Source organism: Oncorhynchus clarkii, chromosome 16 (genome assembly GCF_045791955.1).
Source record: "Oncorhynchus clarkii lewisi isolate Uvic-CL-2024 chromosome 16, UVic_Ocla_1.0, whole genome shotgun sequence".
In the NCBI taxonomy this organism is placed as follows: Eukaryota; Metazoa; Chordata; class Actinopteri; order Salmoniformes; family Salmonidae; genus Oncorhynchus; species Oncorhynchus clarkii.
Window position 1 is genome coordinate 30,167,734 of NC_092162.1, and position 26,764 is coordinate 30,194,497.

Sequence of the window (26,764 nt, forward strand, 5' to 3'; positions counted from 1 at the left end):
AGTGGTCAGTGAAGAGTAAAGATATTGGAGGACAGCAACAGAGCAGCTGCAGTGGGAAGTTAAGATTAAGGTGGGGTTAAGAAAGAGTGACAGGCATGAATGATACTCCTGTGAGATGTGAACAAGTGGTATTATGTTATTGTTAAAATAGTCAAGGAAGAGTGTTGAGGCAGTGCCTACTGTACATCTCAGACTATTTTAAATGATTTTCAAATTACTTTTCTGTGTAACCTGTAAAGACTAACAATACAAACCATACATGCATGCATGCGCGCACGCACACAAAGATGCGTTCGCACACACACCTCTCACCTGGTCTGTGAAAATGCTGTGGTGAGCGTGACAACGGGGTGTAACTATGACGATTGTAGACAGGTGAGCCGATGGAGCCCTGACTGGTAGACCTCTGAAGGATGCGTTCTCTTATGTCATAGCAACTCTACAGGGACAACACAGTTACATCACCTGTCAATCACTATCAACCCATAGTCAAGAGCTTCCTTTCTTTGTAATTCGATCTGAACGTTTGCAGCTAAACATGTACAGTGTATTACTGTGTAAGGCAGTACCACCTACAGCAGATGGTGTAGGTGACATGTTTCTTGAGGACTGAAAGAGAAAAAAAATTGTGTCTTTTTTTCAAGCTAACTTAATCCTTACCGTAAGCAAAGAAACGCCATACAACATACTTTAAGCACACACCAACACTATGTTATCATCAATGAGAATAGTTGGTGGTTGTCTTACCTTGTCATCTGGCATGGGGGAACGCTCCCTTCTCGCAGTATGGAGCTGTAGACACAGAAAAATTACTGAGCACTCTCGTGTCAATAATAGGTTTCCTTTATAAGGGTGAGTTTGCCATGAAACTGAGTGTGTCAATAACACTACACTTTGGATGCTTGAAAAAGTGCTGTATAATTATAATGTATTATTATTACTAAATACGAAATGTACACAAAGTGTTTGCCTTCCACCCTGCAACAACGTATATATTTATTGCCTGACACATGACTCTCTGGGGGGGAGAGATGGAGAAAATGGATATGATTTAGGATAATATAATTTATGCATCACAGCTGTTTTCTTTCAAACCAATACTTACCCGGCACAGCTTGCAACTTCAGAATGAACATTTCAACATGATGCGTCACACACGCACAAGCACATACACGGTCATGCATGGTTGCATGCTAATTACCTCTCCCACACTCTCCTTCCTCTCCTCCCTCTCATCAAGGGACAAGGTGTACAAAGGCTCGTAGGTAATCAGATCAGGGCGGTCTATATCATAAATGGCTTTGACTTTGGGAATGGCAGCTAGGTCCCTGTATTCAAGGATCTCATTGTCTACTTTTGCCTAGGGACACAGACAGACAGATAGACAGATCGATACATACATAGAGACAGAGCGAGAGAGGTTATACATGACTAAAAGCACACCTCTACTAGCCAGTATTAGGGCAGCTAAAAAGTTCCTCTATAGACCCTGACCACTGGGGTTGCAAAAAAACAACAACCCCAGTTGTCAGTGTCTATAAAGGAACTATAAAAGAGTCTGATAAGCATAGGGCTCCTTCCACTTTAGATGTAAGGCTGAACAGAAAATGTATGTATCGGTAAGAATAAGGTCTACGACTAACATGCTGACCAGACCGGACATTTCGCGTGCACGAGCATTGCAAAATAAATGTACACATACATGTTATTCAATCATACTGCTCGCGAGCGTCTGCGTGGCCAGGTGCTAAAATAGAACTTGGTTCTATTTATGACACTCAACGCGCTGCAAGTCCTGCCTCTCCCATCTCCTACCCACGTACCATATCCTCATTGATTTTTAGGAGCATATACCCATGTGGGTGATTGCAAGATGAACTGAGGTTGACATTCCAGTCGGTTGTGGTAATGCACTTTTAAAGTCCAAAGAAGAAGAAGAAGCCTGAAGGAGGAGCAATTACTATTCTGTGGATTAGTCTGTGCTTTTCTGGTAAAATAACAACCCAATGTTTATATCCCAGGACAAATTAGCTAGCAACAACAAGCTAACTAGCTAAATTGCCATAAATGTTTATTGCTTTTCAACCTGTCCCAAAATGTATATAATTGGTTCAGAGTTTGTTCAATTCAACCTGCGTGTCCTGATGGTGTCTGGTGTGGGGGGACAAAAACAACATGCGTGCAATGCTACACGCGATCTGGTCAGCATGTTAGACAAAGTTTACACATGGAATGACAATTTATCTTAAGCTTCCCTAGGGATGTGGCCTATAAAAAATATAAGCAGTACATCCAGCCCAGTATGTGTGTGAGTGTAGTTGTATGGTAGACAGAACTCACATATATGGTATGACCTGGTGAGCCATGTATGCTTGAACCAGGTCTGGAACAGATACTCTCGGATGACGACCTTGAAGGCTGCAAGAGGAGAACAGAAAAGGAAGTCAAGACAACATCCCAACAACCTCTTGATGAGTTTTATAGGTGTTGGATCAAAGTTGCTACAGTATTGTGTTCGCCTCAATTTGCAAATGAGGAATGAAATTTGTCACTCAATCACTGCTTCATCAAAAGGAGGGGGAAATAAGAATTCATCATTTTAAAGAACTTGTTCTTAATTAACTCGCCTGGATAAATAAAGGTTCAAGAAAGAAAATACAGTTTAACACCTAACTTTGTTTTTGAAATTCCACCACATTGTAGCATGACAAGTAGATTCAATCTTGAAATAAAATACAAACACATTATCTTGCAATGACGTCATTAATTTGCCTCTTGCAAAGTGAATGAGGGCATTTGCATTGTGACTTAGTAATATCCTTAACACTGTAAATACCACATGCATTCCCATGGGAAATGCACTTCAGATGGAAACAGTCCTGAATTCATGTATTGATTGACATGAATAATGTTTTCACAACCACATGGTTACTATAAATGGAGGCTTTGTAAAGAGTTTTAGGGTGAAAACAACCATCACTATATATCGTTTGATATGTATCTTCATGGTTCAAATTACAGGGGTGGTTGGGTGCCCCCATAACAAATCGGGTATCCTCAAGAGACATTGGGCATCCCCAAAAGTTAATGTATAATTTGAACCATTTTTATGTCGACTTCTCAAATATTTCCTTGTCTTTAGCCTTTACTCTTTCCACATGAGTGTGTCTGAGAGAGGGGGCTGTGCTGTTCCTCCTCTCCAACGTGACTTAGATGGAGCCCATTCAGCGGTCCAAGTCACAGCTCACCAGGGATGGTGTCAATTCCATTTCAATTCAATCAATTACGGAAATAAACTGACATTTTAATTCCAATAAAAAAAAGATCAATGCTTTTCAATTGGAATTTCAGTTAATTCAATACCTCATGAATTCACTGAAATTAAATGGAATTGTCCCCAAACCTGCAGCTCACACGCACACAACCACTACAGAGTGAGGGACACACACTAAATACAGAGGTAGACATAAGACGGACAAAGATTAAAGGGGAGGTGTCTGTAGGTGTCTGTGCAGCCTAGAAACACATTTTAGCCGCCTAAAAACCAGTAACACAGACACAGCCAGTCTCAGTTTGCTCCTTACCCGTTCCTTTTAGCCCCAACTCTTTGATTTTTGCAGATCTGAGAGGTCTGGGTAGGTATAGGCTGTGTAGTGGTGGAGCTTCCACCATACTCTTCTGTAGGGCTGCATCACCACCTGTTACGGAAACTGCATCGCCATCAACCACATGGCTCTTCAGAGGGTGGTGCATCACGGGGGAACGCTGCCTGCCCTCCAGGACATTTACAACACTCAGTGTTGAAGGAAGGCCAATAAGAACTTTATTAAAGACCTCAGACACCCAAGCCACGGTCTGTTCACCCTGCTACCATCTAGCAGACAGAGACGGTACAGGCGCATCAGCCGGGACAGAGACTGAGAAACAGCTTTTATGACCAGGCCATCAGACTATTGAACAACCATCACTAGTACCTGTCTGGTACTCAGTCCTGCACATTGAGACTAATGCCCCATGTATAAAGTCATTGAATGCTGGTCACCTCATTCATTTAATATACTGTTGTTTACTCACTCTGTCTGTATATACTGTATTCTCGACATAGCTCATCCTAAATATACTGTACCAACTACTGTACATACCATTATCTTTTCAAAATTATATATTGTCTATAGCCACCACGTATTTACAGTATATTCTCAAACATGCTCACTCTAATATATCTACTTTGGATTGTTATTTCTTGATTTTTTGTTTTGATTTTTTTTTTGTATTTGTGCATTTACGAGACATTCTACTGTACTATTGGAGCTAGTAACATAAGCATTTCGTTGGACCTGCTATAAGACCTACAAATCTGTGTAAGCGACCAATCAACTTTGTTTTGATTTATTACTTACACATCTGCACACATCGAAGGTTTAAGTCCAATGGGAAGGGGTATTGGGAGCAAATTGGGACTGGCTGACAACAGAAGAGACACTTGAACAATGCAAACAAGGTCAAGGTACAAGAGGTCATTCATGTCTAGATAGATTCCTACCTGTTCCCTCTGTTGCTCCTCTGTTCTGGTTGTGTTCTTACAGCCAGGGTGCCACACAGTTGATCCTGTGGAACAGAACAGAGACAGATGGTCTTAGAGAACAAAGACATCCAAACCTAACCTGATCCCAGATATGTTTGTGCTATCTTGCCAACATGTATGTTCAAACATAAAAGTTGGCTAAACAGCAGATCTGGGATCAGCCTAAACCAACCCAGCTATACTGTAATAACACTTAAAATGCTTCAATCATAATGTCAGCCCATTTAGCTACTTACCTTGCAGGTACATCTCTTCTCCTTCTGTGAACATCTGGTTGCACCTGCTGCATCGTGCACAGCTGGGATGGTAGTGTTTGTCCCCTGCCTGGAAACAACACACACACACAAAACACACACAGATATCATTAAGGACTGGAATATATGACCCACCTGAGGCCATGCAGACTCACTATTCCATCCAGGGCATGGTTTAGTGTAATGTCCAGTGTATGTACATTTCTTTGCAAGAGCAGTCAAGAGACATTTACATTACATCAATGTAGTATACAAACTGTATACAGTTAACTGATTAAATCAACCTTTCATTCACCCATTAATCCAGGCACACTACCAAGGGTTCACTGTCAAGCGTGATCATTCATCCTGCCTTCAAATATAGGAGCGGTCTTCCCTTTGTACAGTACTTAAGTCAAAAGTATCCTCCCCTGAAACTGCATAATGAGGTGCTTTGCATACACAGCGACATTTCACTAATGCATTTAGGAACGGGACACTGTCCAGAAGAGATAAATACCCAAATGGAGCAGCAAACAGCCTTTACCAACCACCCTTCCCACTCACCAGCACTCTAACAGACAAGTGTCACGGATATGGGGCTATGGCCTGGGAAATGTGTCTTTAACCATCCCTGTTGGATCAGGACCACCTTCCACATACACACAAACTGCACTAATCAAAACTCTAGTATCGATGTGTTTACACAAAAACAATTCATATTTAGCAGAATTGTGAAATGCTCTTATGTAATCTCCTGATTAATCTTCTGCACACACACTCTGTAATGGTCAAATCCCTTGGGAATGGAAGAGTAGCAATAGCTCCATTTCATCAGTGTATCCAGAATTGAACAAAGCAGCATATCTGTCTGCCTCAATGTAAGTGACACAAATCCTTCTGCTTGCCCACTCTCTCATCTGCTGCTGTTATTCCTCTCTGTCTCTCTCTCCCACTCCTCTCTCTCTTTCCTGCCATAGCAGGTGTCAGCATGTCTGCAGACAGAGATGCAATCAGACTATGAGTTATGGGAAATCAAATATTTGGATAATGTCACTGCCTTCCAGGCTTACAGTAATCGTGTCATAAGGCTTCTCTTGGTGATAGATAATAGGAAAATGTCTCATCCCTCTGTGTAGCCAGTGGATAAACAAGGCTAAAACACTCATAACCCATTAGTGAGGGCCCATACCCAGTAACACTCATTGGCCTGAATGGCATATTGTCTGCAGCAGCTAAGGCCATTCTCAGAGCACAATGTAATCGTGATAATAAAATGACTCTTTAAACATTACATGTCACCTGTTGCTAAAGAGGATCTGAAAACTTAGAAAACCAGAAGGGTCTAATATACCCCATGAATACTCTCTCATTTACTGTATTGTCAAAACAACTCTGATTTTCAGGGTCACTTCCCTTCAGGTAAAAGTAGGTATTGGAAAAATAGTAAAGGATACACAGAGAGAACAGAACATACTGAAATGTATATCAAACAATAAGACCAGACTAATGCCCCAAATAATAATTCAAAAATAAAGAAAACAATATTCAGAATGCAATTTACTTTAAAATATCTATGCCCAGAGAATCAAAAACGACATAGTTCACTCACCACATAAATAATGAAATACAATAGAATCTGGAAATAAGTTACTGAACACAAAATCATATACAGTTGAAGTCGGAAGTTTAAAACTCGTTTTTCAACCACTCCACAAATGTCTTGTTAACAAACTATAGTTTTGGCAAGTCGGTTAGGACATCTACTTTGTGCATGACACAAGTCATTTTTCCAACAATTGTTTACAGACAGATTATTTCACTTATAATTCACTGTATCACAATGCACATGGGTCAGAAGTTCACACACTAAGTTGACTGTGCCTTTAAACAGCTTGAAAAATTCCAGAAAATGATATCATGGTTTTAGAAGCTTCTGATAGGCTAATTGACATCATTTGAGTCAAATGGAGGTGTACCTAAGGATGCATTTCAAGGCTTACCTTCAAACTCAGTGCCTCTTTGCTTGACATCATGGGAAAATCAAAAGAAATCAGCCAAGACCTCAGATAGAAATTTGTAGACCTCCACAAGTCTGGCTCATTCTTGGGAGGTACAAAAGTATCTATATCCACAGTAAAACGAGTCCTATATTGGCATAACCTGAAAGGCTGCTCAACAAGGAAGAAGCCACTGCTCCAAAACCGCCACAAAAAGCCAGACTACGGTTTTCAACTGCACATGGGGACAAAGATCGTACGTTTTGGAGAAATGTCCTCTGGTTTGATGAAACAAAAATAGAACTGTTTGGCCCTAATCACCATCGTTATGTTTGGTGGAAAAAGGGGTAGTTTGCAAGCCGAAGAACATCATCCCAACCGTGAAGCACGGGGGTGGCAGCATCATGTTGTGTGGGTGCTTTGCTGCAGGAGGGAATGGTGCACGTCATAAAATAGATGGCATCATGAGCTAGGAAAATAATGTGCATATATTGAAGCAAAATCTCAAGACATCAGTCAGGAAGATAAAGCTTGGTCGCAAATGGGTCTTCCAAATGGACAATGAACTTACGCATACTTCCAAAGTTGTGGCAAATTAAGGACAACAAAGTCAAGGTAATGGAGGGTCCATCACAAAGCACTGACCACAATCCTATAGAAAATTTGTGGGCAGAACTGAAAAAGCGTGTGCGAGCAAGGAAGCCTACAAACCTGACCCAGTTACACCAGCTCTGTCAGGAGGAATCGGCCAAAATTCACCCAACTTATTGTGGTAATTTTTACTAGGATTACATGTCAGGAATTGTGAAAAAACTGAGTTTAAATGTATTTGGCTAAGGTGTATGCAAACTTCTGACTTCAACTGTATAAACATGTATTTCTAGTACTTATAGTACCAATCAAAAGTTTGGACACACCGACTCATTCCATGATTTTTCTAAGTGTTTTACTATTTTTTACATTGTAGAATAATAGTGAAGACATCAAAACTATGAAATAACACATATGGAATCACGTAGTAGCCAAAAAAAGTGTTATTATATATTATATTATATATTCAAGATTCTTCAAAGTAGCCACCCTTTGCCTTCATGACAGCTTTGCACACTTGGCATTCTCTCAACCAGTTTCATGAGGTAGTCACCTGGAATGCATTTCAATTAACAGGTGTGCCTTGGTAAAAGTTAATTTGTCGAATTTCTTTCCTTCTTAATGCGTTTGAGCCAATCAGTTGTGTTGTGACAAGGTAGGGTTGGCATACAGAAGATAGCCCTATTTGGTAAAAGACCAAGTCCATATTATTGCAAGAACAGCTCAAATAAGCAAAGAGAAATGACAGTCCATCATTAAGTTAGAACATGAAGGTCAGTCAATACGGAAAACTTCAAGAACTTTGAAAGTTTCTTCAAGTGCAGTCGCAAAAACCACCAAGCCTTATACTGAAACTGGTTCCCAGAAGGACCGCCACAGGAAAGGAAGACCCAGAGTTACCTCTGCTGCAGGGGATAAGTTCATTAGAGTTAACTGCACCTCAGATTGTTGCCCAAATAAATGCTTCACAGAGTTAAAGTAACAGACATCTCAACTACGTGAATCAGGCCTGCATGATCGAATTGCTGCAAAGAAACCACTACTAAAGGACACCAATAAGAAGAGACTTGCTTGGGTCACCTCTTCTTTTTCTCTTTCTCTCTTTTTCTCTCGGTTTGGCATGTGGCATCTTGTTCGGGTTTGTCCTTCGTTTAATTACTTGTGACAGTGTACCAACCTGGGTGATACTCGTATTGCGGTGCTGAGGGTTGGTTCTAGTTGTCTTTGTCTTGGTTTGTCCACCGGTACTCTCCCGGTTTTTGTTAAGCCCTCAGGCTCCACGCCTACCCTTGCCAAGATCGAGATGCTTTGTATGTTTCCCTCGTGCGGACTTGCAGCTCTCCCCGGTGACGCAAGGCGTACCACGTTTATCTCCATGGTGAACAAGCTATGCAAAGTAACTAACTTAATGAGAGTTGACCATTGCAGGACTAAGTACTAAGTTGCTAAACATACTTCCCTTACATCCTGCCAACTTGAACCCCAACAAATAAGCAAGAATAAGCTTATACGTGGCGTGAGTTTACAGCCGACCCACACATGTAAAGCTAGGACTAAGCTATAAACAAGTGTGAGTTCCCGTGCTCTCCTCGCACTGTCAGGCAGTTCACACTCCATTTACATCTCCTATACTTCAGATAGTGTATGACTCAAGGCAGATACTGTAGGTATGTAGTAATCTTGAGTATTATACAGTATTGCACAGTGTGTACTATAGACATAGTATATTACACTCTTGGCTTAACATTTCCAACTTTGGATGACTCGTGGAGAGCGGTATAAAGCAAACAGATACAAACATCCATTGAAGTATAGTCAATGTGTTCACAGAGATGGATCATTTTTACATACGGTAGCCAGGGAGAGGTGAGGAGGGTAATGTGATTAGTCTAGATCGGTTGTCTCCAACCTTTTCTTTCAAAACTCTAGCTTTGATAACAAAATGTATCAGATGGTGTAGCACTTTCGAGGCACAGCTAAGCATACATTTTAATAATTTGCAAATAATTATCTGTTGTATTTTACTGGACTGGTGGTACCTGCATCTAATGGTCATGGTGCTTTCATGGTGCTGGGAACTCTGGGGAAAAAGGTAAAATCATGAAGTCAGTGATCTTCAGGTCGGAAAGTCGGGCCTCTAGAAAGATGCCAGAGTATCCGACTTGGAATTCCGAGTCGGATGACCCTTCAAAACGATTTTTTCCAGTCAGATCATTTTTTCCCCCCGGTGTTCCAGGTTGTCTTGAACGCATTAAAGTTGGAAATCAGAGATTTCTGAGTTCCCAGTTGTTTTGAACACGGCATTACTCTCAGCAGAGGGAGGGAGAGAGCAGCAGAGGATCTGCCTCTCAGCTTCCCTGCTCTCTCCTTTCTTTCCTCTTCATTAAAATAAAAACACAGGTCTATCGATACACTTGGCTAATCATTCATTGCAGCTGCAGCGCGAGTGGAAGTAGGGAGGAGTGTGTTTTATGTTTTATGATTAAAGCTATCCGATTGGCCAGAGCATTAAGCGCACTCGATTTAGACACAGATCTCCCCGTCTGCCAGGTAGTTGAAGTGTCTTTTCAGACAAATTAAACGGTTTAAAATGGGAACACTTTGCCTACCCGGTTGCCTTGTCTTCTGAATCAAGTGCACCTACCGCAAACAGTTAAATTCAATTTTATTTTAAAGGAATGAAAGCCTTTATCGTTAGCTTTTCTACAGAAATGTTTGGTGATCGTCTAGGAATGCCTTGACTGGTCTAGATAGAACACCATTTCTTAATCCTGGTCCTGGGTACCCAAAGGGGGGCACATTTGTTTTTTTTTGCCATAGCACTACAATGCCGATTTAAATGATCCACTTATTATCATGTGTTGATGATTTGAATCAGGTGTGTAGTGCTAATGCAAAAACAATATATCTTCCTCCACTGTCCCACACTGGGCACAAACCAGTTATCCTCTGCTCGCAAACACACAACTGTCCTCCTTGACAACGTACCAACAGTTTGAGCCACAAATTGGATGGCTTCATCCGCAACATTTCAAGCTAGCTGCAGAGTGAGCTTACAGCACATTCTTAACACTGTTACACGTTTGTATGTGATCACGTATTAGTATAAGTCTGCGATTCCTCTCGTGACCCATCTGCCCTCAGCACTACTCATTCATGTCACCTCTCTCTTAGACCATGGTACTGTACTTGTACTCTTGCCTTCTTTCCCTTGGACCTATTCATCCAAGACAGGCCTCTCCAGATGAAAACTGAGGGGGGAGAGAGAGATAGATTGACATTAGAGGGTGACCGATTAGATCAGCATGGCCAATTAATTAGGGCCGATTTCAAGTTTTCATAACAATCGGTAATCTGCATTTTTGGACGCCGATTATGGCCTATTACATTGCACTCCACGAGGAGACGAGGAAACTCCAGTTTGGGCCGCCTGGCTCTTTGCGAACTGTGTGAAGACCATTTCTTCCTAACAAAGACCAGAATTTTACATAATTATGACATAACATTGAAGGTTGTACAATGTAACAGCAATATTTAGACTTATGAATGCCGTATTTCACTGAAAGAATAAACGTTTTGTTTTTGAAATTATAGTTTCCGGATTTGACCATATTAATGACCTAAGGCTCGTATTTCTGTGTGTTTATTATATTATAATTAAGTCTATGATTTGATATTTGATAGAGCAGTCTGCCTGAGCGGAGGTAGGCAGCAGCAGGCTCGTAAGCATTCATTCAAACAGTACTTTCCTGTGTTTGCCAGCAACTCTTCGCAATAATGCTTGAACCGCTCTAGGTCGTGGATGTTATCGTTTGGGACCGCACCGGTTATGGATCGTATGAATTAGTAGCAACATTGTTGCGAAGCTTTGACATACAAACCAACAAACCATCAGGTGATCAGACAGTACAAGCTGAAGACAACAGCTAAGATCTCTCTTGTTCTCTTTCTCTTCCCTCTATCGTTCCAGTGCTTTACCCTGCAGCAGGCTTTCTATTTTTCAAATGCACTTTCCACTGATGTTCATTAGAGCTGGATTATTATTGTCCTGTCGGAAGTATTTGGTTTGGCATTTTAGTTAAAAGGGAGACTGCTTGCAAGTTGAGTATTGTTATTTGAACTGTATTGAGGTGGAGTGTACTAATGACCTGTGGCCGAAAAGATTGTGGACATTTTTTTAAGGCCTTATTTTGTCTATGAACACCCCCCACATTCATACCCTTTGCACTCCTCCACTGGAAGGTAATACAGAATATTGCAAATCCTCTGTTGATGACTGGGTTCTTTCTTCTAAATTGTTTCAATGAAGTTGCTGTTCAATTGCTCTGCCATTGTTATTATTGTATGAGGTGTTATTGGTGGGGTTACCCCTGTGCTGTGACGTGGGTTTATAGGTGTATCTTTTCTTTTCTCAGGCTTTCACAGGCTATACTCTAGGCAGTCTCTTCTGCTGATGTGTGTGGGTCGGGTAGTGGTACTCTCTCTATTCTACTCTTTTTTTTTTTTTCCCCGGCATGGTTAATGCCTGCCTGGCGCCCAAACAAAATCTTTCTTTACCCCTCTCTAATAAATACCGCTACAACGTTTACTTCTCCAACACTGTTTTTGCATTATTTAAACCACATTGAACACGTTTGATTTATTTATTGGAGACTAAATTGATTATGTATTATATTAAGTTAAAATGATTTCAGTATTGTTGTTATTGTCATTATTACATGTATATAAAATTGGCCCATTAATTGGTATTGACTTTTTTTGGTCCTCCAATAATCGGTATCGGTTAAAATCATAAATTGGTCAACCTCTAATTGACATGGTCTTATCAGTAAGGCATACCAGTATAAATACAGGTATTCTGTTTTGAAATGGGGTGCTTGTCGAAGCAAGGAATGCAAAACTAAACATTATAAAAGACATTGAGGAGCTGAGGGGAGGATTTTCATATCTACATGGAGAGGAAGCCATAGGTGGAGTTGACTCCGTACGTCTCCTAGCTGAATATCTCACTGGCATCCCAGCCATTAGACTAACACAAGCCATTAGACTAACAGAGAGATGCACGGGAATGGTGGTAAGTGTGTGTGTAACCAGAGTGGTATACTACTCAGGCTTTTATAAAGCTATCGAGCTTGTTAATGTCACATTCCAGGTCAGGTTTCATCCATACTACGACAGTGGATATTGCTTGCCCGCCTGCCGTTAACTCTAGCAGGCTTGTAACTGCGTATGCATTTTGCACATGGCTAGTCGAATGAAGAACTCTTCTTCATTGAATCCATGGGCGAGTCAGCGCCACATTTTTATTTATCAAAAAATCTTATTGAAAGAAAAGTTATCTTGCAAATTCAGCAGGCTATGGTGTGAAATAGGCTTTTAAAAGTGACATCTTTATCTTATTAATTTTTAATGCAGTCTTTGGTGTGGTTATCAATACACTATCACCTTTTCCCCACTCCAATTGCTCCTATCTGTCGGACTGCTTGTTGCGTTGTGACTATTGACATATAATCCATACAAGGGTTTTGGAATCATTTATCCTGGCAATTTGACTTGCTTGGTTAAACGTTGAATTTAGCGGTAGTAAGTAGCCACCTAGCTAGCTAAATTCAACGTTTAACGTTGTTAGCTTAACAAACAGAACAATGCATAGAATGATCTGCACAAAAAGTCAACCAAGCAAGGTCTATTAGTTGACTAACCTACATTAGTCTAGCTAGCAAGCTAACGTTAACAACAGTCACTGCCCAGAGACAGTTTCAAGAAACAAAGCAACAACTTTTTACCTTAGATAATTCTTACCTTAACAGAATAGCTAGTTAGTAGTGATGTTACGTTTGATACTGGAACTCCGAGGCATGCGTTGAAATCACTAAGAAGCTAACTTCGAAGCAGTGTGCCTCCTTCGTGTGGCTTTTCGGCAGACTAGACACTGTTGCGTATTGCTGCCTTTCACAGTTCGGAGTGTACATTTTCGTCACCCCAAAAAAAGGGGGAAAGGGAAAAACTTTGCACCACCATTTAACACTATCCCCCAAAATCCACTACCGCATATCGCTACATTGCCCCTAAACCAGGCCATTGGCCTGGGAGGATGGAACCCCTTCTCTCAAACGTTCCTGTCGATCTTCTACACAAAAATCTCTCACACCCAAATATTTCTCTGCTGCTGCAACAACCACATCTATCTTCTTTGATTTCCGCTCCATTAGTGCAGTGCAGTTGATCACCATGGCTATAAACACAAGAAATCCAACCTTACTAAAATCATCCTCTCTGGCTCCTTTCTTTTCAGGCCTACTCACCGGGGGCCTCCCAATCGACTCACTCACCCTTGGGCTATTTTCTACTCTCTTCACTGCCTCAGCATAGGCCACTTCCTGCCCCACTCAAATTCTGGCAATCTCAACTTTACTCTCTCTCTCACAGGGCACTTCGGATCCCCAGCTTCATGGGCATCCCACAGTTAACACAGGGCTTTCTCTATTCCAACTGTACACTTCCTCTAATTATGCCCTCCTGCACATTTCTAACATTGTGGGACCTCCCTTCTACACACTGCTGCAACATGTCCGATTCCTTGGCAACTAAAGCACCGAAGCGGGTTCGGAACATAAGGCTTAACAGAATAACAAATATAATCTAACCTGACATTATCAGGATGAAACTCTGTGTCAAAGCTCAACAAGACAGTCTTGCCATTGCCACTAGGTTTACGTCTCACTAAATGGCAGGCTTCACAAACAAATATTCCTTTTAATTTGATCCACCACTACACTCAACGCTACCCCACAAAGCACACCACAGGTTGACCCCGGGCCGCGTGACTCGAAGAACATGTTTCCTCGGAGTCGGATAGACAAAAAAATCGAAACAATTCCACTTCTCAAAATGCCGCCACCTACTGTACTATAGTCAATCACACCATACAGACTAAATTAATTAAAAAAAACATGCATTAAGAAAAGCTACCCTCCTACCTAATCCTGTACTACTACCATTTAAAAAAAGCCCTACTTACTATCTTCTAACAAACTCTCTCTTCCACATATCGGTACTTACAACAACACATCTTCACGATTTCATCAACCATACACTCCATACACCAGGCCTTTTCAACTATATTCTTCCAGGGGCCAGATGTAAACACGTTTAATTGCAGGGAGGACAGACATTTTCCACGTGTGATTATTCTTCGGAAGAACTGTATAAAAAACAGAAAAGCAACGAGCACGCACACACCAATAAAGCACTTTTATTAAAGGAAACAAACATGAGTCAAACAAATTTGATAATCATTGAAAAGGAAAATGCTAATTAATTTTGTCAAAATTTAAACATCTATTTAAAAGCTCCTTAAAAGTAATTGGGTAATTTTAAAATAATCAAAAAACTAAGCATCGCAGTTAATAATACAGAGATATGTAAAATCAGGTAATGCCAAATTCCAGACTGAAGGAAGTATGCTTTGAATTAATTTCCCTCAGTCATTAGGTGCATTTTGTCACACTCCCATCTAACGAGTCCTTGTGAGCATCAGAGACGAAAACAGAAGGCACGTACATGTTCTGACAGTCATAGCTTTCAGGAATGGGGTCATAATATTTTGTAGCTTAAAGCGTTTAAACACTAGAGCCCAATTCGACATACCACATATTCGCTTGAAACCCAGGGCCGGCACCAGAACAAATCATTTGGAAAGTCCTTTGATTTCCATAGGCGGGCACGTTTTTTCTTGAGACCTCCTTTGTGCATGGGCTGGCGCCCATAAAGACCATAGGCAGCTGGGGAGTTTTTCAAGATTGGAGAAGCTTACAATTTGTCCCGATCTGCGTGCCAGTTATGACTATTTTTATATGCGCATTTCCGTGGAACAGTTTAATTTGAATTGTTTTTGTTTGTCAAAATCATTGTCACGTGGTTAATCATAAAAATCTGAAGTACAATGATGTATCTAAAAGTTAAATTTCAATTATGGCGAGAACATCAGCCTCTGCCATATGGACACGGTGATACACTGTGATCCATTGGCGGCTAAAGAAATGAGAGCATAGAACTCAGAGATTGCCTATAGGCAAAGGCAGCAGTAGGCCTATAACTTCCATTGTCAACTAAGGAAAATACATAGGCCTAAAGCCCAAAAATAAAAACAGTAGAATATATTGGGTTCTTTCAATCACATTAATCTCTGTGACTCCCTTTCTCTGTCTTGACTTTAGTTATTGCTAGTGAAGCGCTACGTGTCAAATCATCCCTGGGTCCTGCCCAAAGCAGGTCGCTAGCGAACTTGCCACATTGAATCAACTAGCCTATTCCGGGCCTTCCGAAATTTCTGCGGTAATTAGTTTGGGACAGTTTTTAAATTATGTTTCCACTGGATGTATGATATCATCAGATCAGAGTATTTTGCTCTTGGTGATTATTGAGGCCCGGAGGGCTGGAAAGGTTTTTTGAAATACTGAGGAACTATCAAATCGCAATGGATGTTACACAAGTTAACGAAGTCTGTTTTTTTGAGGCGAAGAAAACATGACCGAGAAGCTCAGGTGTACGTGGTGAGTTAAGACAATCAGACATTGCCAAATGGCCACTTTCCTACATATGCATGTATTCTGGAGAGAGACACCATATCTTTGCCACACACCACTCTTCTTGATGCAACATAAGTTATACTCGAGACACATTATCTTCACACACATTTTAGACGCTTTTCACTGACAACCGCAACTCAATCAGCTAGACTTATTGCCAGGTGCACTATCCAAATGTCAGGCTTCCCATTTTTAAAGAAGCTAATGATCCTCTGTGGCTAAGTCATGCTCCCTGGTGAATAATTTTGAATAATTTTGCTTAGACAAGAGTAATTATATAATTTTGGCAAAACATCAATTTACTTTATGTAACGGTCTGAGTGTAGTGGGTGAGGAGTCAGGCGCAGGAAGCAGAGAGTTCAGGGGAGTGCTATTTTAATGCACTGAATAAACGCTGAACATAAGCCAACCCTCACAAAAACACAGGGCGTACTGAACAAACAAATGCCCCAAACAGGGGGACTTAAACTGTCCGGGGAAAAACCCACAAAATGGGAAAACACAAAACCCAATAGACGTGCACACAAGTACACCAAACAGACGATCACAATAATTAATCTCGCACAAGGAACCCTGCGGGCCGGGTGACTAATAAAGCCTACTACCTAACTCAAAACAGGTGCACACAATCAACACATAAGGAGGGGGAGGAAATAATCAGTAGCAGCTAGTAGGCCGGCGACGACGACCGCCGAGCGCCACCCGAACGGGAAGGGGAGTGTCCTTCGGTTGGAGTCGTGATACTTTAGGGCAGTCCAGCATCCTAACTGTGCACTGTGCAACCGGCAATTTTACTTTCCAATTCGCTAGAGGCGGAAACCAGATATCTGTATATAATGACGAGATGTCTCCGACCTAATTTATTTCCTTCTTAATGCATTTGAGGCAATGAGTTGTGTTTTGACAAGGTAGTGGTGGTATACAGAATATAGCCCTATTTGATAAAATACCAAGTCCATATTGATGGGTTCTGAGTTCTAAATGTGAAAATATGAAGTATCCTTATCCATGACAGAGGGAGAGAGGCCAATGTAGAACGTTTACATTATGGGGAGGAGTGAGGAATTTGGAACCGAGGGCAGATGAGGTGAGGAAGAACCGATATCTCTAAGGTTCTGTCTAGCAACGGAGATGTATTGGCTGTTCAGATGTGTAGAAGGAGACTCAGCATAGGAGAAAGGGTTAAAAAGCAGTACTTGTGCGAATATGTTTTTCGTCTGTTCAGCTGTCCAACCCTTTGGGTGAATAAACTTGGTTTGAGCATTTATAGTTCCCCGTCAGTTCTTACCTAACAATATTATGTCAAGAACAGCTGAAATAAGCAACGAGAAATGACAGTTCATTAATTTAAGACATAAAGGTCAGTCAATCGGACAATTTCAAGAGCTTTAAAGTTTCTTCAAGTCGCAAAAACAATCAACCGCTATGATAAAACTGGCTCTCATGAGGACCGCCACAGGAAAGAAAGAGCCAGAGTTACCTCTGCTGCAGAGGATAAGTTCATTAGAGTTACCAGCCTCAGAAATTGCAGGCCAAATAAATGCTTCAGAGTTCAGGTAACAGACACATCTCAACATCAACTGTTCAGAGGAGACTGCGTGAATCAGGCCTTCATGGTCGAATTGCTGCAAATAAACCACTACTAAAGGACACCAATAAGAAGAGAATTGCTTGTAGAAGGTAGTTACTAAATTGTTAGTAGTTACTATCTTGTCTCATCGCTACAACTCCCGTACGGGCTCGGGAGAGACGAAGGTCGAAAGCCATGCGTCCTCCGAAACACAACCCAACCAAGCCGCACTGCTTCTTAACACAGTGCGCATCCAACCCGGAAGCCAGCCGCACCAATGTGTCGGAGGAAACACTGTGCACCTGGCGACCTGGTTAGCGTGCACTGCACCCGGCCGGCCACAGGAGTCGCTAGTGCGCGATGAGACAAGGATATCCCTACCGGCCAAACCCTCCCTAACCCGGACAACGCTAGGCCAATTGTGCGTTGCCCCATGGACCTCCCGGTCGCGGCCGGCTGCGACAGAGCCTGGGCTCGAACCCAGAGTCTCTGGTAGCACAGCCCTAGACCACTGCGCCACCCGGGAGGCCCATGGGGATGTTTTTCAGCGGCAGGGACTGGGAGTGTAGTCAGGATCGAGGGGAAGATGAACAGAGCAAAGTACAGAGAGATCCTTGATGAAAAATATATTTTTATTTGCTTACTACATGTGTTATTTCATAGTTTTGATGTCTTCACTATTATTCTACAATGTAAAAATAAAGGAAAACCCTTGAATGAGTAGGTATGTCAACTTTTAATTGGTACTCTATTCGTAGTCCATGTATCTGATGCTGTCTGGCCAGAAAGAGTATGTCATGCATACTCTTTTGGACCAGACAGCCTTAGATACATGTTCTAAGGCTGTTTCAGCGGCAGGGACTGGGAGAGTAGTCAGGATCGAGGGAAAGATGAACGGCGCAAAGTACAGAGATCCTTGATGATAACCTGCTCTAGAGCGCTCAGGATCTCAGACTGGGGCGAACGTTCACCTTCTAACAGGACAATGACCCTAAGCACACAGCCAAGACAATGCAGGAGAGGCTTCAGAACAAGTCTCTGATTGTCCTTGAGTGGCCCGGACTTGAACCCGATTGAATATCTCTGGAGACACCTGAAAATAGCTCTGCAGCGACACTCCCCATCCAACCTGACCGAGCTTGAGATGATCTGCAGAGAATAGGAGAAACTCCCCAAATATAGCTGTGCCAAGCTTGTAGCGTCATACCCAAGGCTGTAATCGCTGCCAAATGTGCTTAAAAAATGCACGGAGTAAAACATCTGAATACAAAAAAGTTCTACAAATTCTAAACCTGTTTTTCCTTTGTCATTATGTGTAGATTTATGAAGAAAAAAAGATTTCATAAAATGTTTAAGGCTGTAACGTAACGAAATGTGGAAAAAAATCAAGGGGTCTGAATACTTTCCGAATTCACTGTATAAGTTATATTGTATAATAATCAATGAGTGTAAATCATTTAAAGTTTTAAAAAATGATGACAGATTGACGCTTTAATATCAGAACTGCCGGAAAACGTGTGGCGAGACCACATTTGCCCATTACTTCTCACCGCTTTCAAAGAAAGCATCAGTACCGACCGGGCCAGTACTCTGCACATTTTTGCATTCCAGTTCAACATTTACCTGATCTGTCAGTCTACATTGAAAACTACATGTACAAAAGTTGTGCCATTTGTATTTGAGCAATATAATTGGATGTTCATTCCAGCACCACTACGTTCCCGCAAGTGACAACTTCTAGATCACTTGAGCATCACAGAAATTGAATTACATTAACACAGCACGCGCTAGCTGTCCTGAGTAAAAAGAAGCGCCCATCAATCTCGCTGAGTTGATTTATTTTAGGGAAAGTGATTTACAAAAGTAAACCTTCAATAGTGAACATACTGGCAATATGCTGGCTACTGTTGATAGTCTACAAAAAAGCTAAAAAAAAACACTTCAGCATTTCTCTTGTCTAGCCTACTGTAGCCAGGTCTTTTGGAATGAAGTTCTCTTTAAAGGGGCATCGTCCTATTTTGAGATGTGAAAGAACTGTTCTCAAAATGACATTTTAGAAACAAAAATGAATGCAATTAATAAACTCAGCAGAAATGCCTTTCAAAGATAATTCGGAAAAATCCAAATCACTTCACTGATCTTCATTGTAAAGGGTTTAAACACTGTTTCCCATGCTTGCTCAATGAACCATAAAAACTAAATGAACATGCACCTGTGGAACGGTCGTTAAGACACTAACAGCTTACAGACGGTTGGCAATTAGGGTCACAGTTATGAAAATTCAGGACACTAAAGAGGCCTTTCTACTGACTTTGAAAAACACCAAAAGAAAATGCCCAGGGTCCCTGCTCATCTGCGTGAGCGTGCCTTAGGCATGCAGCAAGGAGGCATGAGGACTGCAGGACTGCAGAGATTGCAATAAATTGCAATGTCCGTACTATGAGACGCCTAAGACAGCGCTACAGGGAGACGGACAGCTGATCGTCCTCACAGTGGCAGACCACGTGTAACAACACCTGCACAGGATCGGTACATCCGAACATCACACCTGAGGGATAGGTACAAGATGGCAACACCAACTGCCCAAGTTACACCAGGAACGCACAATCCCTCCATCAGTGCTCAGACTGTCCTCAATAGGCTGAGAAAGGCTGGACTGAGGGCTTGTTGTAAGGCAGGTCTTCACCAGACATCACCGGCAACAATGTTGACTATGGGCACAAACCCACCGTTGCTGGACCAGACAGGACTGGCAAAAAGTGCTCTTCACTGACGAGTTGCGGTTTTGTCTCACCAGGGGTGATGGTTGGATTTTCATTTATCGTTGAAGGAATGAGCGTTACACTGAGGCCTGTATTTGGAGGTCAAGCGTCCGTCATGGTCTGGGGCGGTGTGTCACAGCATCATCGGACTGAGCTTGTTGTCATTGCAGGCAATCTCAACGCTGTGCATTACAGGGAAGACATCCTCCTCCCTCATGTGGTACCCTTCCTGCAGGCTCATCCTGACGTGACCCTCCAGCATGACAAAGCCACCAGCCATACTGCTAATTCTGTGTGTGATTTCCTGTAAGACAGGAATGTCAGTGTTCTGCCATGGCCAGCTAAGAGCCCGGATCTCAATCCCATTTAACACGTCTGGTACCATTTGAATAGGAGGGTGAGGGCTAGGGCCATTCCCCCAAGAAATGACTGTGAACTTGCAGGTGCCTTGGTGGAAGAGTGAGGTAACATCCCACAGCAAGAACTGAAAAATCTGGTGCAGTCCATGAGGAGGAGATACACTGCAGTACTTAATGCAGCTGTTGGCCAAACCAGATACTGACTGACTTTTGATTTTGACCCCTCCCCCCCCTTTGTTCAGGGACACATTATCCATTTATGTTAGTCACATATTCGTGGAACTTGTTCAGTTCATGTCTCAGTTGTTGAATCTTATGTTCATACAAATATTTACAATAAAAATAAAATAAAAATAAACGCAGTTGACAGGGAGAGGATGTTTCTTAAACAGCTTCATAATAACCAAAGGTGATGGCAGGTTGTCATGTTCTGACCTTTATTTCCTTTGTTTTGTATTTATTGAGTATGGTCAGGGCGTGAGTTGGGTGGGCAGTCTATGTTTGTTTTTCTAGGATTTGGGGATTTGTATGTTTCGGCCTAGTATGGTTCTCAATCAGAGGCAGGTGTCATTAGTTGTCTCTGATTGAGAATCATACTTAGGTAGCCTGGGTTGCACTGTTTGTTTGTGGGTGATTTTCTATGCTAGTTGCTTGTGTCAGCACAGGTCTCATTTGTAGCTTCACGGTCGTTATTGGTTTATTGTTTTTGTATGCAGTGTTCAGTACTTTCTTTAATTAAATATTCACTATGAACACATACTACGCCGCATTTTGGTCCTCTGATCCTTCTCGCCTCTCCTCTTCAGATGAAGAGGAGGAAGACCGTGACACAGGTAGCCTAGCGGTTAGTGTTGGGCAAGTTGTTCGAATTCATGAACTGACAAGGTGAAAAATCTGCCAATGTACCCTTGACCAAGGCACTTAACCCTCATTGCTCTAGGGTTGCTGTTAATAATGGCAGACCCCACACTCAGGGAGAGTTGGGATATGCAAAAAACATATTTTCATTTCACACATGTGCATTAATGTGAAATAGTGAAATAGGCCAAATATAAGCCAAATATAAGCACCAACCAAATGATTTTATTTATTTTTTATAAATATAGCATATTAATAACTGCATATAGAGAAAGCAAGCCAAACTATAGGCCCTGCACGACTCCAATGCATGACTCCAATGCATGTCCGGGCCAGTAGATTTTTGTCGAACTGGCCTGGTTGTGCCAGCGAGGAAAAAAAGTTAGCGTCGGACCCTGTCAGAGTGTACGAATACGATCCAGAGGTTTACCTGACTAGGCCATGAGATGAGGAAGAAGTCCATGTTTAGCTTCAAAATAGAAAATCAAATTGTATTTGTCGAATGTGCCGAATACAACCTTACCGTGAAATGCTTCCTTACAAGCCCTTAACCAACAACGCAGTTCAAGAAATAGAGTTATGAAAATATTTACTAAATAAACTAAAGTAAAATAACGCAATATAGAGTGCAGGGGGTGTTGGTACTGAGTCAATGTGTGGGGGTGTAGGTTAGTTGAGGTAATTTGTACATGTAGGTAGGCGTAAAGTGAGTATGCATATATAAATATCCAATAAATGTCGTTCCACTTCATGATTGTGTCCCACTTGTTGTTGATTCTTCACAAAAAATACAGTTTTATATCTTTATGTTTGAAGCCTGAAATGTGGCAAAAGGTCGCAAAGTTCAAGGGGGGCGAATACTTTCGCAAGGCACTGTACCTTGGCCATTTCCAATCTGAGTAGGCTTCTGTGTTAGGCTATGTCAAATGTAGGGTTAAGGAGCGCTTTTGCGGCCATACACTGAACAAAAATCATAATTTCATGAGCTTTAGTAAAAGATACCTAAAATGTTCTATATGCACAAAAGTCTATTTCTCTCACATTTTGTGCACAATTTTTTTACGTACCTGTTAGTGAGTATTTCTCCTTTGCCAAAATAATCAATTTACCTGACAGGTGTGCCATATCAAGAAGCTGCATGATCATTACACAGGTGCACATTGTGCTGGGGACAATAAAAGGACACTCTAAAATGTGCAGTTTTGTCACACAACGCAACAGATGTCTCAAGGTTTGAGAGGGCATGCAATTGGCATTCTGACCTCAGTAATGTTCACATGAGCTGTTGCCAGAGAATTTAATGTTCATTTCTCTACAATAAGCTGCCCTCTAATGTCGTTTTAGAAAAATTGTCAGTACATCCAACCGGCCTGACAACCGCAGACCACGTGTATGGCAAAGTGCGAGGGAGTAGTTTGCTGATGTCAACATTGTGAACAGAGTGCCCCATGGTGGCAGTGGTGTTATGGTATGGACAGACAAAAGCTATGGACAATGAACACAATTGAATTTTAGCAATGGCAATTTGAATGCAACTCATGTTTCAGCATGATAATGCAAGGCCCCAAGTCACAAGGATCTGTACACAATTCCTGGAAACCGAACATTTCCCAGTTCTTCAATGGCCTGTGTACTCACAAGACATGTCACCCATTGAGCATGTTTGTGATGCTCTGGATCGATGTGTACAATTCCAGTTCCAGCCAATATCCAGCAACTTCACACGGCCATTGATGAGGAGTGGGACAACATTTCACAGGCCACAATCAACAGCCTCATTATCAATATGCGAAGGAGATGTCTCGATGTGTAAGGCAAATGGTGGTCACACCAGATACGGACTGGTTTTCTGATCCACGCCGCTACTTAAAAAAATATATATATATCTGTGACCAACAGATGTTTATCTGTATTCCCAGTCATCTGAAATCTATATCTTAATGAATTTATTTCAACTGACTGATTTCCTTATGAACTGTTACTCATTCAAATCTTTATTGTTGAATGTTGCATTTATATTTTTCTTCGGTATAGATTACACCTAGTCCTGAACTAGAAACTAGGCTGAAAATTTTCCATTGATCTTGGTTTTTAGTCCAGGACTAGGTTTAATCTGTGTCCAGGAAAACATTCCCATAATGTTTAAATTAGTGGAATCAGATTGTCTTGCATGAAAAAGCAAGTTTTCATTACCAAGTAATGGAGAATGTATTAGGCTGTTTGAGAGGAGGCTTGAAGGTTTGAGTACATCTGTTGTTGAAGTACATTAGATCAATAAAGCTACATTATTCTAGCAGTAGCCAAGCAGCTTATGCTGAAAAGTCTTGTTAGTGCATAGGTCAAATTTCCTGTATTTTTTAGCTTTAGACAAAAGCTAATATTTTTTATTTAAAATGTAATTTCAATTGAGAATATCTACAAAAGAAATTGACCCACCCTAATTGATAGTGTTTCAGGTGACATTACTCACACAGTAAGCATACTTCATCTTATTTATTTCTAACCAATATCAGTATCATTTCAACTAACCTGTGTTGGGGAGTAGTGAACTACATGTAGTTCAACTAGTAATTTAGCTACATTTTGCAGTAGCTTGGTGGTAGTTGAACTAAATTCAAATCTAGGTAGTGTTTACAGCAGTTTTTTTGTTTTGCCATGTAGCGTTGTAGCTAACAACTGGAACTACACACTCCTTTTTGGGAAATAGAAAATAAAATGTGGGTGATGTAGACAATATTTCCTTTCTTTTTCAGCATCACCCATGTCTAATTCTCACTTGAAACAAAGTTTTTGTATTTAATATGCTAAAATACACATTCTGTTAACATCTTACTCCAGAGTTATTTATTCTTGCAATTTGTAGTCAATGACGCATCTGATTTAGATATGATAATTTATTACGAAGTTGTCCTCTTCCTATGTACTATGTATTTTTTATATATATATATATATTTTTTTTTAGGGGTGGATCAGCTTAATATTGCTGAAATAATGTTGCTTCCATCAATGTAATTGTCTGCATCCTTTCCAATCCTCCATATATGTTTTTGGTAAATGTATATATCCATATACATACACGCATGCATACATGTACACATATATACATACCTACTTTTTACCTACATACACATACTTTTTTTCAGAATATACCTTTATTATTCCCCGCAAACCCTACCACCCTTCCCCCAATTGGAGAAAACCAATAAACACTTAGGCTTCTACATTCAGTTTATATATCTTATACACATTTTACAGACACAATCTATTTTACAATAGTTCTTTTTTGTTTGTTTTTAGCCCTTCCTCCATTTCTGATTTCCATCCAGTTTGATTTCTATTTGTAACTGTGCTATTTCACAAAAGTTCTGAACCTATATACATTTTACAGACCCCGTATGTTTTACATTGGTTCTTGTTATTTGTCCCACCCTTCAGCTCCATTCAACCCCTCCCATCAATCTATCAACATCATCCATTTTGGATTTCTATTTGCCATATATTTTTCAACTGTACAATGATGCTTCACAAATGTATTGAACCTTTCTATTCTCATAGCTTCTACAGATTGTAAATTAAAAGTACATATTCTTGCTAAAAAAAATATTAAATTATTGACTGACTGGCTTCTCAAATCACCCAGTATTGCTATCTGCAGCATTAGTTCTAGGCAAGTGTTGCAATTCTTCAGCCATTCCTGGACCTGTGACCAAAAATTAGCTACATATGGACAATGCCAAAATAAATGATCTAATGACTCTGCCTCCTCACAACAGAATCTGCAGATCTGGGAAGATTGTATCCCACATTTATATAACATTCTATTGGTTGCAAGAATTTTTGTATAGTTATTTAAATTGAAAAATGTGAAGTTTTGAAACTGGTGGTGTTTTGCGTATCAATTCATAAACCATGTGCCATGGAATGGGTACATCGCAAATCTCTTCCCAACTATTTTGCAATTTATATGGCACAGCTGTCAGTTTTTTGGTCTTTGAATGAAATTGGTATGTTTTTATTTATCACACTTTTCTTTAACCTTTTATGTTCTTTAATACAGGGCCGACATACAAGTTCCTTACTTTTTTCCCCTTCTACTTGCCTCTTCCATTTTTGTGATGATGCTGCAATCAATTGGTTGTAATTTTGGGTAGAGCAGACATTTCCATATGTCTGTGTGACATAACTCCACCAGTCCTATTTATGATATCATTCCCCAAAATTATACCTTTTTAAAAAAATTATTTGAAAAATGTTTTTTTTTTTTATCGATTCGTATATTTGAGTTTAACCACAATATTTCTGATATTATTTGGTCTGTCTTTTCAGGTGGATTACAATGAAATTGCAACCAACTTTCTAAGGCTTGTTTAAAAAATAATGATATTTTGGAGATAATTTCCTTTTCAAACAACCGAAAGTGAGCAGGTGTAATCTGAATAAAGAGAAAAATGCCCTTCTTGAACATAGCATGAGACATTCTTATAAATTTACTAGAGAACCAGTTTGGATTTAAGTATAACTTTTGCATGACTGAAGCCTTTAGTGAGAGGACTAATGCTTTAATATTTAATAATTTCTGCCCTCCGATTTCATATTCGTTATTTGAATAGGCACTTCAATTTTGTCTGGCTTGCCGTTCCAAATACAATTGAATATTTTTTGTTCATATCATTTAAAAAGCAGGTCACTAAGGTGTAGGCAAAACCATAAGCAAATAGGTCAACTGTGATATGACTAAAGAGTTAATCAGGGTGATTTTTCCACAAATAGACAGGTATTTTCCATTTCATGGTAGCAAGATCTTATCTATTTTTGCTAACTTTCTATAAAAATGTAATGGCGTGAGATAATTTATTTTGGGATTTGTATACTGAGTATGTCCACATCTCCGTCAGACCATTTAATTGGTAAACTACATGGTAATGTAAAATTAGCATTTTTTTGTGATCCAAAACTTATCGTAATTTGGTTTTAATCCAGAGAGGATAGCAAAAGTATCTAGGTGTCACGTTCTGACCTCTATTTCTGTTGTTTTGTATTTATTTAGTATGGTCAGGGCGTGAGTTGGGTGGGCAGTCTATGTTTGTTTTTCTATGTTTTGGGGCATTTCTATGTTTTCGGCCTAGTATGGTTCTCAATCAGAGGCAGGTGTCATTAGTTGTCTCTGATTGAGAATCATACTTAGGTAGCCTGGGTTTCACTGTGTGTTTGTGGG

At 40.6% G+C, this 26,764-nt stretch overlaps 1 protein-coding gene across 1 annotated transcript in view; it reads right to left on the reverse strand.

Annotated features, from left to right (window-relative positions):
* The window catches only part of LOC139368305 (actin-binding LIM protein 1-like), a 132,862-nt gene that overhangs the window by 25,763 nt on the left and 80,335 nt on the right, over positions 1–26,764 (reverse strand). Inside the window, exons 7-13 of the mRNA XM_071107054.1 lie at positions 4,822–4,909; positions 4,544–4,608; positions 2,341–2,418; positions 1,202–1,360; positions 748–792; positions 577–609; positions 313–439 (exon numbers count right to left, since the gene is read on the reverse strand). Coding sequence (XP_070963155.1) covers positions 313–439; positions 577–609; positions 748–792; positions 1,202–1,360; positions 2,341–2,418; positions 4,544–4,608; positions 4,822–4,909 — 595 coding nt within the window. The remainder of the gene's footprint in view (positions 1–312; positions 440–576; positions 610–747; positions 793–1,201; positions 1,361–2,340; positions 2,419–4,543; positions 4,609–4,821; positions 4,910–26,764) is intronic.